This window comes from Rhopalosiphum padi, chromosome 2 (genome assembly GCF_020882245.1).
Source record: "Rhopalosiphum padi isolate XX-2018 chromosome 2, ASM2088224v1, whole genome shotgun sequence".
NCBI lineage: Eukaryota > Metazoa > Arthropoda > Insecta > Hemiptera > Aphididae > Rhopalosiphum > Rhopalosiphum padi.
The window spans coordinates 69,068,015-69,085,173 of record NC_083598.1 but is presented as its reverse complement, the minus strand read 5'-3'; the positions used below and the strand labels follow the sequence as shown (position 1 = coordinate 69,085,173).

Here is a 17,159-nt window from a genome sequence, read left to right as displayed (position 1 = left end):
TCAGCCCCTCTTTGAAAAGGAAATTGAATCTAGTTGGTACTTACTGGGAGGTCAGAAGTAAAAAATGTCCAATAGTTTCCAAAAGCGTCAGGAAAATCCCTAGAAAAGTAACGGAAAAACGGGAATTTTTTAACCACTTTTCGACAAAATCGATTTTTTGATTTTGCTGTAACTCAAATACAAATCTTGTAAATACTTGAAGTTTTTACCAAATGTTTATATTAGCGTTATCTATTTACGATTAAATTTTCAAAATATTAAGAATTTTTTTAAACTATTTAGGTACAAACCATTAAAATTTTCGATTTTTCTAAATTTTTTTTCTTGAAATGCCGATAAAAAAAATTTGGCTTTCCAAAAAATCTTTAAAATTGAATACAAGGTTTATTAAGTTGTTCTTGTATCTTGTTGTTGTTAAATAAAATCAAAAATCGTTAGTTACAATTTTTGTTTATAAGCATTAAAAGTTCAAACATTTACAAAATATGTCAAAATCGCGAAAATTTGCAAGGAATTTTGAAGTTGAAAATTCATAAAAGTTTTGTGATTTATATCTAAGGTTAAAAACCTAACACAAGGTTTTCCATAACTTTTTCTTCAAATAACAGTAAAAAAAAACTTCAGCGTCAATATAGAAAAAAAATTATGAGCGTATGAAATTTATTTTTTTATGAAATAGAATAAAATAACGATATATTACAATTTAAATATAGGTATCCTACTAATTATCCTAGACTGATAAATAATCTCCGTACAGAATCGCATTTTCGTATACAATGATACCTGTCATTGAATTCAAATTTAACACACCCATTAGATAAATGACCTATTCTCCATCTCTACTATACAGCAAAGCGATACCCACTTGTCCACCTTTTTATGTATAATAATAGTAACTTTTTTAGGTAATCTAACTTCTAAGATTATTATCATTATGCAAATAATAATAATAATTATGTAATGATTAATAACTATATTATATTGTTACTTGCTAGTCTTGGACTTTCATTCTAAAATCAGTTTAAACAATCTTTTCTGTCGTGTTATGTGGCCTATCCATTCATGTCATCTTCTAACCATACTTTTTTTTTTATTATAGTCTTCCTTCTGATTTCTAATATATTCATTATTCATTATCAGCTTTGGACGCTTTGGCCTCTGAATTCTGAGTACATGGACGCATATAGGTAGGTACCTACTTAAAACTATAAATTATAATAATTTAGTATTTTTAATTAAATGATTATTCAATATATATTTTATGAAAATTATTTAAATAATTATTTTCTATTTATTTGAAATCTAACTCAATAATTTGTAAACTGAGTATTGGCCCGCCACTGGGTCTCAGTCCATAGAATTTATGAAAGTTTATTTATGAATTTTCTATATTTTTTTTTATGGCAACACCGTTATTTTATTTACGTTTATTGATAGTGTTATCAACATTTTAAATATTTGGTGATTCATCAATCTAGCAGTCGGTATTCAACTACACAACAAACACTAATTTGTACACTAAACTTCCAGCTGGCTTTACTAACAGTAACTTTTGGAAAACAATTAATGCTATTCCTATACAGTATACATTAGATATTAGACTATACATTTACACTTTTTGTTCAGATTACGCCAAATATTCGAGAGGCATCAAATCATATTTAAAGTAAACTACAAGTTAATTAATTAAAGATAAAATGGGTAAAGAAGATTCAAACACAGAAGATAAACAAATTAAGATCAATAAATGGGATTACCTCGCTTTAAAAAATACTCTCGATGATGCAGTGAAAGAAGTATTAATTACCAAGTATAACCATGTCGAAGACTTTTCTTTAATTGACTATCGCTTGCTGATATGTACATTTGCTGTGCTGGTTGCTGGATTTGCACTTGGTTGGGATTTCTTCAATCCATTCCCAAAATCGCGTTTTGTTCTTACAGTATGTGTTGCTTTATATTTCCTTACCATGGGTGCGATCACATTATACACAACATATATGGAAAAAGGCATATTTGCTGTGACTTTAGAACGAGATGAAAGTGGTTTTAATCCAGATGTTGTTTGGGAAGCCAGCAGTTACATTAAAAAACATACTGGTATGTATTATTTAACTATGGTGCGCAAAGATGCTGTTGGTTCAGATATTAGAGAACGTGAAATATCCAAATCGGTTGCAAATTATTTTGACGAAGAAGGAACACTATGTCAAGATGTGGTGGAAAACGAGGTAACCAAAATGAGAGAAGCTGTTTTGAAATTGAAGAAAATTGAATAATCTATATTATTATTAGAATAATTGAAGATTTCTTTAATTAAAACAAATTCAGGAATATAATTTTAACTATGGTTAATTTATTAATTTAGTTTGATTAAAATATTAATTGATTTTTCATTGTATATATTCATGTATGTTAATTTATAAATTATACAAATATATATATAATAACAATAATAATTGCATTTATTATTTTATAATTCAAATGTTCATACTGAAGAAATCAGTTATTAAACTATCTAACATGCAATTATTTAGTGTTGAGAGTAAATAATATAGGTGAATTGAGAATATAACTTGTTATTTGTGTGATGCTATGTTACAAAAACTGTTGTTTTCTGCCTTGAATCCATTACATTTATATTATATTTTATATTAGAGTAAAATAATTGTTGAATTATGTTATCATAGTGCATTTTTTTCTTGCAAATTTGAGATTCATTAATTAATTGATGAATGTTGAAAGGTGTTTAATATATAATTATAATTATTCAGAATAAATTGTATTGATAATAAATGACAATTTAGTGTATCTATTCAAATTTTGAATTTTATGACTAAAATTTAAATAATAATCACATTTTTAATTAATATGCTCTAGGTAGGTGTTCTATTTAAGTGTTGAGTCCTGATTCACCTATTCATGCATCAATGGAAGAATGCATACATAAAGTATTAAGTGTAGAAAAACATAAACTTATAATACAAAAAAACAATATGTAAGATATTACTATATTAACTAGTGAACAATGTTATGACCTGCCTTTGAATGTCTCAAATATTCCCAACCGTTAGCCGAGCTCTTGCATCAGTTTCCCTCGAATATAATCAGTTCATAAAATATGGTGGTGACTACTACCAGAAGATGTCGTGTGTAATATAATTTAGTATGCTTGTCAATTCATATCTTTATTTGTAGTACATTAAGCATTAAATTTGGAGTTCTCCATGAAGACATGAGAAAATATACTTAAATAGTTAAATTAATTAATACAATGTTTACGCTTTTCGTCCTGATCTCAACACACTCGTGTTATTATTTGATATAAATGTATTGCCACACTATACAATATAACGTGTGATATATTATAGAGTTTGTAACATAAGAATACAAGTTTTTTTATATTGTTCCATATTATTTTATAATTTGAGCATAAAAAATATAAAATAATAAAACACATTATTATTAATTATTATATTTATAAAGGTAATGCATTTTTCTTAAAATTTATAAATTTTATAATATAAAGTGTGACGATTAATTTTTAATTGTTTTTCAATTATTGAACTAATTTATATTTTGTCCAATGTAGTGTATTGTATTTAAAACAAAACTTAAATTAAATTTTCAATCATTACATATCAACTTGGTTTTATATGTTAAAACAATTAAAAATGATATAATATATAAATCATTATTTACAATTCCTAATTTTATATGTATATACAAGAACAATAATTGATTTATATTATACAGCGGATTCCGCTTAATATGGGCACGTTGGAACTAGTCCTGTTTGCCCACATTAAGCAGTTGCCCATTAAAACCGAAATTATTTGAATTGGAACCAGACCATTTTTCCCATATTAAGTGGTGCCCACATTAGGCGGAATCCACTGTATATAAATTTAAAAAAGTAATTCAATCAATAAACACAAGATATTTTAAATAAAACTTTTAATGAATTTGTCTTTATTAATAACAATAAACTTCATAAAATAAAATAAAATTAACAATTTAATTTTTTATTTAAATGCTTATTAACAGCGTCTTTAAGAAGTTTAATAACTTTAGGTGGATTTTTATCTAAGATCACTGCGGTTCCAGATACAATCATGTTTGCTCCTGCCTGTAAAAAAATAAAAAATTCTTCTTTATTAACTGATATAAAATTAAATGGTATCTAAATCATAGATTTCATTTATTAATATAATTAGGTAACAAATATTAATATTCAGTGGTATAGTTGTAATGATGAAATAATAAATAAATAATGTATTTTTATAACAAAAGATAAATGTTTTTGACTAATCTACTGATTTACTTGAAAAATTAACATAATTTGTCTTTATAGAATGAATTGTTTGTTTATTATTTCAATAAATAAAATAAGAAATCAGAAATACATTCTATGAAATTTAAGTATAATGACCATTGATGATCATCTACAATGTTAAGTTAGTTAAATTGGCATTGGCAAAGTGTGTTATGTACAGTATTTTTGTAGGTAGTGTGTGATCCATTTTTAATAGGTAAATTAATATATTTAATTACACTCAGCAGTTAGTGTTTTTTGTGTGTCCTTTTTATATTTTTTATTTCACGATTGATAGAACACAATAATACCGGTAGAGTAGGTAATACACTAAACCTAAAAATGCATAGCAGAGGTAAGTCACATGCTTTACCAATGCTGATTAGTTAATATTCTGTATTTTCATTCCAAAAAGTTATTATTAAGGCTTGGATGTTATAGGAGCTAAAATAATAAATATACATGCAAAAAAATTATTCAAAATTCCAAAAAACTAAATCTAATTTTAATAATATTCACAAAAAAAAAAATGTAAAATGTGGAAAAATAAATGTATAGGTAATATTTAAAATATGGCGGACAACTGGTTAGCATTTTTACATTTTATTAAACTGAAATGGTCAAATAATGCCAAACATCTACAACAACTTTACTAAAAAATAAACAATAATTAGATTAATAATAAAAGTTAGCAACTTATCAACGATAAGATAGTATTTCGGCATATTAAGAGGACGTAGAACACGCATGTTGTCTCCATCTTACACACGTGAGGTCGTGAGATATAGCAAATTTTCGTTCACCATTTTCAATATTGTTAGTTTTTATATACAGTGAACTGACCTATTATAAAATTTAAAGGTAAGATAATTATCCAAAGCCCCACGTAGCCTTTTATAGATATTATTTTTAAGCAAGTTATGATCTTTTTGAAACTATAAATTTTAAAATGATCATAACTTATTTAAAAATAATAATATCAATAAAAAGCTACATGGGGCCCTGGATAATTATCTAACCTTTAAATTTTATAATAGGTCAGTTCACTCTTATATCAAAACTAACAGCACAATATTGAAAATGGTAAACGAAAATTTGCTATGTCACACGTGTGTAAGGCGGAAACAACACATGCAGGTTAGGTCCTCTTAATACGATAGAGATTAAATGAGCATCATACGTTTATACTGTTCTCGTAAAATTAACATTCAACTGCACTGATGACAATAAATAATAATATTACTGATGAGTTTTAAATTAAACATTATTTAAAATACATAGGTTAAGAAAGAACAAAACTAATGCTTTTTTAGTAAATATTTAATATAATAATATGCGTAATGTGCGCATGAAAATCAATTAAATATGCACTTTATTCCTAAAATTGAAGAAATATGCAAGATATTTATTTTTAGATTAAATTTTTAAACTCATCATTGTATAGCTTAAATTTCTAGCTTGGTTTGCTAAAATCGAGAATATTATTATACAATAGATTCTTATTATGTCGAACTACATTGAAATCCCCTTAAAATTACCATTAGTAGCATTTTTTTCTTGATAACTCGAAATAAAATTGATCGTGTTTCGTTATCTCGTTACACATATAATATTTTTATCGCATTAAGAACAAAAATGAACCAGTACATATTTCGGTATAGTGATTGTGATTTTACGCGTTGGTAGTTTATATTTGTAGTCATTCGTATACAATATAGTGAATTAAAAAATAAGCATAAATTAAATGTCCTTACAATTAATTTTTACATTCTTACAAAAACAAAAGTAATATTATGTCAACTGTAATGACAGATTAAAAAAAAAATTCATTCATTCATTATTGTAGAATATTATTGATATGTATGTGTAGTATTAATGTTTTAAATATTCAAATTATGCATTCTAAGCATTAAAGTTATATACCAACTTTTTAAATTTTTTTAAGAATTTTAATAAAACTCGATATCTTGAATTTTTCAATATTTTTAATCTTTTCTTGTTTCCTCTGAGATTCAACATAATGAGAATCTACTGTAGAATAGTAGGCAAACTCGTAAAACTTAGGATCCCTAGTTAATACTTAAATAGGATTTAATACCTATAAAATATTTAGTTGGAAATGTATTCAATTGAATAGTATACTTTTTACCTTAGCACAAACATCAATGTTATTTGGACCTATACCTCCATCAACTTCAATGTCCATTGTGGGATATTTCTCTCTTAACATTTCTATTTTTGGCATCATGTCAGTCATAAATTTCTGACCACCAAATCCAGGTTCAACCGTCATCACCAAAATCATATCAGCCAGATCTATATATTCTTCAACAGATGTAACAGGAGTTCCAGGTTTTATTGCTAAGCCTACTTTCATTCCCGCTTCTTTGATTTTACGGCATACTAAAGGAACGTCATCACATGGCTCAATGTGAAATGTGTACTGATCTACATTAGCATCAGCCATAGCAGAAATCCACTAATATAAACATTTAAAAATTATGAATATTAAGCATTATACATAAAAATTTAAATGTACATATTTATTATATATATTATAAATTATACTTGAATTGGATTTTGAACCATCATGTGTGTTTCAAACACAGTGTTGGGCAATTTAGTTCTTAAACATTTCACGACTGGATGTCCAAAAGTCAGATTAGGTACAAAAGTACCATCCATAACATCCAAGTGCAAGTAATCGGCTCCACTGTCTATCAACTTTTGAGATTCATTATACAACTGTGATAAATCAGCATTCAAAATAGATGGACCTATTTTACAAGATAACGTCTTAGCCATTTTCTAAAAAAAAAAAAAACAAAAATAAATAAATAATCTAATATTTACTATTTAAACATGTTAAAATATGTTCAATTTAAACAAAATATCCTACGAAATGAGCCAAGGTGCATATTTTGTTCAGTACAATAAAAAAATATTTAAAATTTAAGAAATACAACAATTATTTAATATACAAGATAAAATGCAATAAAGTATTAGACCGTTTTATGGTAATAATTGATTAATTTTGAACTATTTTTATGCAAGTATTAAAGTATTATGAAACAGCTGTCTGTATTAAGGGAAAACCAAATTAATAATGTGATTTTACTGTAACAATAATTTTAAGATCTAGGACAAAAATCATTTTTTTTTTTTTGTTTTTGTACAGAATACAAAATCTCTCTGTTTATTCATTTTAAAGTGGTAATTTTTACAACTTTAAATTATTATACATAACACTTAATATTTTATCTTATATTCCTGTACAGAATAATATATTATATAGTGAACACACAAATTTTGTACTTATTTACTAATCATAAATAAATAATAATCTATTAAATTGTGTTTATATTCCTATAAAATTTGAATTAGGTATTTTCTAATGGCAAATGCTAGTTCAAAGATAAATTAATAGACTAACGTGTTTACAATACTTTATTCACATCTTAGATATATGAAACTGAGTTATAACTTAAATTATTAATATATTAATTTGAATTTAATAATTTATTAATTTTATTAATTATAATGGAATTTATTCATCAAATAAAGGTAAATTGAAACATTTAAGAGAATGATTTTTTTAAATTATTATTAAATATTTGTATTTCCAGGGTATACAGAAGGTTATGTAAAACAAGACATTATGATATATTGGTAGAATCTTAACATATTCATTTTAAAAATTTTTCAAAACTTGTGAAAGTTTACGTTTAGTGTATATTTTATTGATTGTAAATGTAGTATGAACTGGTAGAAATATTGTCTTATTGTGTAAAAATACAAGATTTTAGTCCATTGAGATTTTTTTCAGGGAAGACTGTCTGACTCCTACAAATTTAAAAATAGAACCTGATTTTATTAAATATTAATTTAAATCAAATTTTTAGTGTAATTGGTGTTAGTATTGATATTCATAAAACCAGTTGTTTGACCATCAATAAAGTGTTGTATAAAAAATATTTAAATATTAAGTACACAAATTTTAAAATAGAAAGATGAAGTCTCGTAACTCACAATTGACAAGTAGGTACGTTAGGACGATTTAAAAAAATCGTTGAAACAACTTACTGAGTGGAGTTCGGAAGGTTGGCTTTTTGAGGGCACTTTACAATACGATAGTAAAAAAGGATTTTGGGAAGGCATAATTCTAATAAACTGCATGATAAATCTTACTGTAGATGCAGAACAGTCGCACAGAATAGATGGAACAGTACTGCGAATGCTTGCTGCTCAGAAAAGAAATTACAGTCTTTGTTGTGAGGACTGAGGGTAGTACGCTGCACACACGAACGCCGTCAAACAGTAACCATTGAGTACGTTTCCGGCGATAAGCATCTATTCTAAATTGTATAATGTCATGATCTTTGAACGCTCGTCCAGTCGCAAAAGCAAACTAAATACTAATACCATTGATTATAGAATAGTCTATTCTATAATCAATGCTAATACTAAAAGGTGAAAGGAAACGAGACTCCGTCGCCAGCCGGTCGGGCTCAACACGTGTAGACACGACCAATTGGTGGGAAAGGGGCAAAGAGTATACAACTTTAACAGCCGTCAGCCACTACCAGGCCATGGCCGACGGGCGAGGGCGACGGGTGTTATCGAATCATTAGCAGACGGACGTCATGAACTCATGTGTTCCGCCGCGTTATCGCCTTATCGCGGGATTGTATGACCTTTTTGATCTAAATAACTTTTTCGACGGGAACACGGTGCCGCCGCCGCCGCCGCCACGACCGCCAACCAGCCGTATTGGTCGTCCAAGTCCGTCATCCGTCGGCGGTTTCGGTCGGCCACCAGCACGTTAGGTAAAAGGAATCGGTCGGGACGGTCATGGAAGAGACGCTAAAACTGATGACGTGACACTATGGACGGTGGAGTAAAGACGGAACGCTGTGACGTCATTGGTAGGCGGAGCCGGACGTAACAGCCACCTCTTGCCTGTTGACCGTGTCGCGCGAACAAGAAATCCCCGTCCATTGTGTTTTGGTCTCATACTGTGTGTTACGGTGTTCGTCTATTCCTTCGTTGTCATCTGGGCGCACAAGAACTTCTCTGGTGCTAAACACACACTCGGAAAACCGATTTACAATTTTTAACGACCGTTTCGTTTTGCAAATATTCGCTGTGGAGGTTTTAAAGGTGCCGCGCGACCATGGAGAAGATATCAAGTAGTAAAAACGGTAATATTAGTAGTAGTAAGAGGAACAACAGCCTGTTGTCAATAATGCGCGACTGGCAGACGGCATGCTACGGCATCGAAAACTCTATGTTGGACGCTGAGCCCTCGCAATACTCCATCTCTCTTTGCCCTGGGCCTCAGTGGTGGTCCTGATGTCCCCCATGCCGCAATCGTAGCCAAACGCAACAGAGAGGGCAGCAGCGGCATGGGCAAGCTTATTCAATCGGAGCTCTCTGTACTGGAATCACAACCAGTGCATGAATTCGAACTTTTGGAGGATGTCAAAAATCATTATGCGGTACGGATTACGTTTGGGATGCAGATCACGGCTGACGTGGACATACAATGGGATACAATATTGTCAGGACGTAAACTCTACATACAGGTGAGTTATAGGTACTTACTACTCATAACACATTGTTGTCGCCCTAGATCGTTATTTGGTAGGCGACCTCAATGGTTTTGAAACAAATAACAGATATAAAATAGTCATGTTTGTTATGATGATCTGATTCCCGGATAGTTAATTAATTACATTATGTGGATTTAATTTTCCATGTTGTTAAACGTTTAGATGCACGTTTTCGTCCAAGGTCATGATAACAAATTATCTGTTTTGATATTATGTTTATAAAATTTATAGTAGGTATGTTTATAAATGTATGTATGAGGAATGTCATTCAGAAAATATACCCATGTTTTCTATAATTTAATATACATATATTAAGTAGTACATAGCCACATAGGTATGTTATATGCTAATTGCATAATATATTTGCATAAACCATTTTAATAATTTTCATAAAACTTGGTACCTACTTGTATTATTCTTGAAATTTTAAATTGATTTATTCTCCTACCTAAATATACAGGCATCAAAAGAGTTTGATATATTATGAAATATGGTTTTTGTGCTATGCAATATATTATTAAAATATATCTTTAACAAAAAATATTGAATTATGTGTAGAAAAAAATACTTTCCTTTTTAAATACTAAACCTCCCCTAATCTGTGTGGCTGGCTTAGTTATTTAAATTAATTAAATTATTTTATTTAATTGTCAAAGAATAAAATGTTAGGTATATACAAGCTAATAGAAAAATTTAAATTTAATAGGTACCTACCTATATTTATTTTGTATCTACAGTAAAATATATCGGTGGTTATTAGTTAATTAAGATATTTTTTTTAAATTATTAAAAACTAATAAGTGGATTTGATGATTTTTTAAATTATTATTTTAAATCAATTTATTTATCTATAAGACTATAACCTATTAACAAATTCTAATTAATCAATTAAATTATCTAATTTATTTTACCATTTTAATATATTATCTTATTGATAACATATTATGAGATAAGTAATGTACCTTTTATTTTTTTTCTTAGCTTTTATTAATATTATATTTTAACTTTTTGTCCTTGTTGCTGAATATATTTTATACTATCTGCCAGCATTAAATTGGACAAATATTATCATATTATTTTTATATTTATATATTTCAATTATTATTTATCTTTTAATCATAAAAGTTTATTTTTATTTTAACTGTTAAATGTATATCTATATAATTAAAAATTAATAAATGATAATTTACAAAATCAAAAAACAAATACATATTTAAAGTCTGTACCCAGGTACATAATTTCTTATTACACCACCTATAACAAATTGTGGATTGGCTGTAAATAAAACTGTTGGACTTAAGTAAAGGGCAAAGGATATTTAGATACCAGAATTCAAACAGATAAAATAATTATTAATAGTATTAAAATTTTAATTCTTTAACCTGATAATTATTTGTTAATAAAACTTTTGTTTTATGCTACTTAGGTAATATTTTTTAATTAAACAATACAGTTTTATAAATTTTATTGACTTATTTCTAATATTAAATATTTAAAATTGTTTTTTCAGCATTAATTGATGTAATTTCTTGCACAGTTAATTATATTATACTATGCATCTAACCATTATTGATTCGCAGTACTACGCACACCTTATTTAATGACTAGCATTTAAAACTAATTTCAGTGTTGCATATATATTTTCATGTATTTAAAATATTTGAATATGATTTTCTGATTTCTAGAAATAATTTATTTATGAGATCAATTAAGTTGAAGGTCTTCTGGGCTAAAATGATTGTTCTATCAAAAATATTCTTAGTGATTTTTTTATGAGTGAGAATGATGTAAGTTATTGAGCAATTCCCCCCTCCAATATTGGGCTGTGTTTTTACATAATTCTAATATTCTATAATTGTTGTTTATATAGCTGTAATATTATTGTGAGCTAGCTAGACATCATTGCCAATAATACAAATTTCTCATATATATATATATTATATATATACATACATATATTATTAATATATCATTTGAACATTTTTTGAAAATCTGCCCTACTGGTGATGTTCATACAATTAAATTTAAAAATATAAATAATATATAGGGCTCAGTAAGGGTAGGAGTTGCATATTTTTCTATATACTATCGATTTATAGCAGATCAAGCTAAAAAATCAAAATTATGATCAGTTTAAAAATTTAAATTGTACATTTTGTATATATCATATCAATTTTAGGGAAAATTGATTTATTTTCTTAATCAATGTAAATATAAAATTCAATATTATTTTATGTAGATATTTATTGTCAGTGTCGCAGTCAAATATTAATTTCACTTATGGTGAGTCAGTACGATGAGCATTTAATCAACTGATATGTACCCTTCTAAAAATTACTTATTGTGAATACGATTGTAAATCTACATATTGTTAATTTGTAAATAAATAATTGTTGTACACGATTGACATTTTATAATATTTTTTTCAATTTTAATAGATGTTTTTTTTTCTTCGGAATTTTGAATAATTGTTTTCACATTTAACATTTTTTCATGCACATATGCATGTATATTTTGCCTGTCTTAGCTCCTATAACTTTCGAGCCCTAGCAATATTTTAGATATACTTATAATATTTTCCAATTATATATATTTGTAATTGAGTAAAATTTCTTACAGAAACTACTTTGTTTTAAAAAATACAATTTTAGTCGTTAGATTTATACTCTTACTTAAAATTAACAGAGCTACTTTACTCTATTCAATTTAAGAAATGGCTAGTTTCACATTCATACTAAATAAGCCTATTTGTTGGTTTGACTTTCTTAACTCGTTGGTCACGTGTGAGATATTTTTTCTCCTTGATTCATTTCCTTAGAATCTATATACTTTATAGTTATCAGAAATATAATATAGTAACTTTCAAATGTATGGATTTTAAAAGTTCATAGTTAATCTGTTTTAGTGATTTAGAACATATAAAAAAATTGTGAAAAATTCTCACCACATTTTAAGTATAAAAAATAGATTTAATTGTCAACGGGTTAAAACTATCAGCACACTGTTCATTTTCTTTCTCTGGTAAAAACATATTCACTCAAATTTATTTTTTACTTTAAATTAAAATCACAAAAACTGTAAAAAAATAATATTATTGAGAGTTTAGACACAAAATTTTAAAAAACAGTTGTTTAATATCCATTTAAATTTACAAAGAAAATTATTTTTAAAGTTAAGTGATAAAGTATAAACCCAATATATCAAACACTCAAAAATATTATCCTCTATAATTTTTATAATAAGTAATTTACTCTAAAATTGTTAAAAAATATTATATTATATGATTAATTGTAATTATGTTAATTATGGGTCTGAAAGAGAGAAAAAAAAATATTGAGCTTACATCCATTTAGTATGGAAGTCAGCAAATATGGGTGAGTGAGTAAAAGCAGTTATATTGGTTCCAGTAATTGAGATAAATCTATAAAGTCTGGAAGTAGAATTAAAGAAATTATATATTAAAGAGATGGATCTCAGCATTACATTTATGGACTTAACCTTGATTTATAAGTAGTGGATAAAATCTATAAGTACCTATAACCTATTTTTTACTTGTATATTAAAACACGTTTAGATATTAGATTATTATAACAAGTTTCAAATATTTGTTTATCTATTAATTTTAATCTAAGTTATGTCTATAAAATTCTGATTGATATTAATCCTCTCTCATATTTTTTTGCTTGTGATTAATGGTGTTTTTAATATTTTTATCAGAAGTGATAATTTATATTTTAAATAAATAACTTCTAATAAAATATATTATGATAGTATCTATCTACTCTTATCTATATTTTTAAATAAATCATAATTACTTATTATTAAAGTATATATTATTTCCTGTTTATTTTTTTATTTATAGATAAAAAGTTGTATAAAATATAAACCTTACCTCAAACTCTAAATCAAGTTTTATAGTTAAAATTACTGAATTTATTTATGTTTTAGGTGGCAGATGCACAAAGACCAGTTGGATCAAAAGAAGGTTTTTTGGCCATGCTGGAATACGCGGAAGAATATTTAAATGTATCTCATATCATTGTCTGCTTTGCTAAGAATCATCCTGAACGTAATGTACTGGTCAGAGGTTTCATGTTTTTGGGATTTTCGTTACAACCTCCAGGGCTCAACAAGATTGTACCACATGCTGCTATTGATAACTGTAACCATTACATGGTGTACGATGTCGAATCATAATTTCTTTAAGTTTCTATCATTCTTGAAAGTATAAAAATAATTTCAAAATTATAAATATTTAAACTAGGATACATAGTTGAATTCGATTGTCAATGCTGCCACTAGCCCTCTTTGTTGCTCCTTAACATTATTATTATTAAATGTGTAAATTGATGCTTATTTAATCATACAATAATTAAGTAGTTTAATTACTCTATATTTTAAAATCATATTTTGCTTTTGTTTGTTACTTACATAGTTACATAATTTTTTTTTAACAATCATGTAAATGAAATTACAACTTTTTTTCTAATATGTCTCAATTTTTATTTTTAGATTAAGAATAATTTATAGTTATATAAAAAAAAAAATAATAATTATATATTTAAATGGGTATCAATCTGTTTTAATTTATTTGCCTTACATAAAAAATTATTGGTTATCTTTTAATAAATTAAAAGTTCCTGAGGAAATTGTGCTTATTACAGTTGAGTCGTGATAAATCGAAGTTCAAGGGAAATAAAAATTAGCTTCAAGATATCTAACTCAAATTTATATATAATTTGTATTTCTAGGAGAATAAAATTAAAATTTGAGTTGTCAAGTTTTTCGAGTTATTGAGGTTTGATTTATTGCGACTCGACTGTATAATATAGAAGAATTTATGAAAAAATTGTTGTACACATTAGTGTTAAACAATTGTTTAAAACAGTGGTTTACAACCAGTGTTCCCTGCACACTGGTATACCGTGAGCGCTCTTGAAGTGTGCCGCGAAAAATCTGTTAATAGTTTTATTAGTATGTATTCATATGTATATATATATATATGTAAATAGGTTTATATATAAAATATGCTTCACGTATTATATGGATTTGTGTGCTGCAAATTTTTGTAGGAGATGAAATGTGCCGCATGGTTAAAAAGGTTGAAAACTACTTGTTTAAAGGTATAAAAACTTTGTTTAAGAGCAGTACGTATAATCCTAAAAAAAATATCCTACAGTCTCATCCTACCGTTTAGTCTTGCGACAGAAGTATTGATAAATATTAAAAAGAGAAAAAAAAATACTTGTCTTGTTAATTAGACATAATATGTAATGTATGTTTAATCAATTCTATCAATAATTTGTATTTATTAAACAATCAGTAACAATAAGTATAACACTAATAAAAATAAAAGTTATATTTGTACAGAAATAAATTTCCAATAATAAGATCTGGAAAATATGCTCATGTAATAATAAACATTCATTGTTAAAAAAAAAAATTAACTTTCAATTTGAATTGTTTCTGATTTTCTATTTCATTATAATGTACCTAAAAGGTACTTATCTACAATAGAAATAATTAAAAATACAATGTGTCTTATCTAAGGTTAAACAGCTATGAAATAATTTTTGATAAGAATTAAAACTGATCCATCTGAATAGTGAATTATCGATTCATTAAAAAAAAAGAAGAAAATTGCAAGTTTTTATGCAAATGGATAGACGATAGTTTTATGTATATTGTATAAATATATATAAAAGTAATAAGCATATACTATATACAATTTATGCTTGTAAATCATAAATATGTAAGGCTATATTTTAGGCTATATAATCATAAATAATTTGCTCTAAAAAGCAATAGTTCTTCAAGATATGGTAACAGATAATGTTTTAAATGTGTTAGTAATATTTCAAATTTCAAATACTTTGGGTAGTATACTGCTACCTATAGATTTTTATATAAAGAAAATATTGAACTATTTTACTTATGGTTAGATTATAGGTTGTTACATACAATATATTGAATAACAAATATATGTTTTAATCTACATTGTAGACTTAACTATAAGATGATTCAGAAATCAATACTTGCATTTAGTTAAAACAATTTTTAATAGTTTGAATAGATAATAGTTTTTTCTTGAATACTTAATTTGGATAATTCAAATTTCAAATGAACATTATTTCACACAATAAATGACTATGAACCAAGTTAATTACTTACTCATTAAGTATTTCAATTTATAAACATTATGTTATATGTATTAAAAAAACTAAATAAGACATTTAATAAATTAATTGTTTTTAAATTATGATAGGTATGCATGATATAAAGAAGTTATTAGTTAGTATCTATATAGTTACCATGTATGCTAGTATAATATAATGTACATGCTATATTTAAACTACTAATTACCCTATATATTTTTTAAATTTGCAATAATACTTGGCCATTTAGGTGTTCTAATATTTTTCTTTTCTATAACAATATGTAAGGCTATATTTTAAATTTGATATTAAAGTTTCTAAGTATCATAAGTATACTTACCTATTTGTAATGATTCCTTCACGGCACAAAAAGTTCTAGAAACTAACCACCAGGAATTTCTTCAACATGTCCTAATTTAGGAAACCCAAGGGAAGTGTTCTCAGGACTCCCTCGCAGCATAAGGTGTCCTAGGAACCAAAGTGTTGTTAATTAAAAAACATTTTACATTTTTCAAAGTTACTGCATGTCACATTATTAATGGCGTACATTCATAAGCACAATTTGAGAGGGGCTTGGGGGGTGGGGCTAAGCTCCTTCAAAATCAATCATAGCCCCCCAAAATGGTTTATATATATCTCAGGAAGCATACACACAGTGCATACATGCAAATTATAAATTATAATTTGTATTTAATTAATAGATAAACTTAAATAACAATCTATCTCATTTGTTCCCCTTTAAAAAATAAGTAGGCATACGCTAGCGTATCCAAAAGATTAGTTAAGGTACTCAGTCACCCCATGCCCCCCAAGTCAACCACTGGTTATAATAATAGCCTCCCCAAATTTAAAACTCAAATTGCGCCCATCATATAACTTGTATATAGACAGTTTTTATTGTGGAATGGTGATTGACGATTGTATTTCTATAACTTAACGTCTAAATCACAATACTCAATTAACATTACAATATTAAAATTTATAAATTTTAAATTAAATTTCAAACCAAAATCTAATTTATGTTTCATTCATGCAAATTTCTCAATAATATCACTCATTGCTTCACTATCACCCATT

The 17,159-nt window shown here is 26.7% G+C and overlaps 3 protein-coding genes across 4 annotated transcripts; 2 read left to right on the top strand and 1 right to left on the bottom strand.

Annotated features, from left to right (window-relative positions):
* The first annotated feature begins 1,454 nt into the window (after positions 1-1,454).
* On the top strand, positions 1,455-2,459 carry LOC132919223 (signal peptidase complex subunit 2). Its single transcript, XM_060980624.1, has one exon. It carries the CDS (start codon positions 1,698-1,700, stop codon positions 2,277-2,279), a length of 582 nt encoding a protein of 193 aa, XP_060836607.1. The 5' UTR covers positions 1,455-1,697; the 3' UTR covers positions 2,280-2,459.
* Positions 2,460-3,940: 1,481 nt separating this feature from the next.
* Positions 3,941-9,149, bottom strand: LOC132919221 (ribulose-phosphate 3-epimerase). Of its 2 annotated transcripts, none has more exons than XM_060980621.1 (4): positions 8,399-9,149; positions 6,884-7,123; positions 6,465-6,794; positions 3,941-4,129 (listed from the first exon to the last, which is right to left on the bottom strand). In XM_060980621.1, the coding sequence occupies exons 1-4, from the start codon at positions 8,489-8,491 to the stop codon at positions 4,010-4,012; spliced, it is 783 nt and encodes a 260-aa protein (XP_060836604.1). In that variant the 5' UTR covers positions 8,492-9,149; the 3' UTR covers positions 3,941-4,009. The 2 variants fall into 2 exon arrangements, with proteins under 2 accessions (XP_060836604.1, XP_060836605.1); XM_060980622.1 differs by having other exon boundaries at positions 8,504-9,077.
* A 190-nt stretch (positions 9,150-9,339) lies between these two features.
* Positions 9,340-14,503, top strand: LOC132919222 (ornithine decarboxylase antizyme 1). The gene is given in 4 exon segments (XM_060980623.1): positions 9,340-9,665; positions 9,667-9,900; positions 13,876-14,059; positions 14,062-14,503. Coding segments are annotated over 4 exon segments (618 nt in total). The 5' UTR covers positions 9,340-9,488; the 3' UTR covers positions 14,085-14,503.
* The last annotated feature ends 2,656 nt before the right edge of the window (positions 14,504-17,159 follow it).

What these genes read in the sequence shown, in the direction of transcription:
- LOC132919221 (XM_060980621.1), bottom strand. Translation starts at nt 8,491, where the DNA reads ATGCAGTTTATTAGAATTATGCCTTCCCAAAATCCTTTTTTACTATCG. An exon ending in TGGTTCAAAATCCAATTCAA is followed by an intron (nt 6,795 to 6,883) that starts GTATAATTTATA and finishes TGTTTATATTAG; the next exon opens with TGGATTTCTGCTATGGCTGA. An exon ending in ACATTGATGTTTGTGCTAAG is followed by an intron (nt 4,130 to 6,464) that starts GTAAAAAGTATA and finishes ATTTTTTTACAG; the next exon opens with GCAGGAGCAAACATGATTGT.
- LOC132919223 (XM_060980624.1), top strand. Translation starts at nt 1,698, where the DNA reads ATGGGTAAAGAAGATTCAAACACAGAAGATAAACAAATTAAGATCAAT.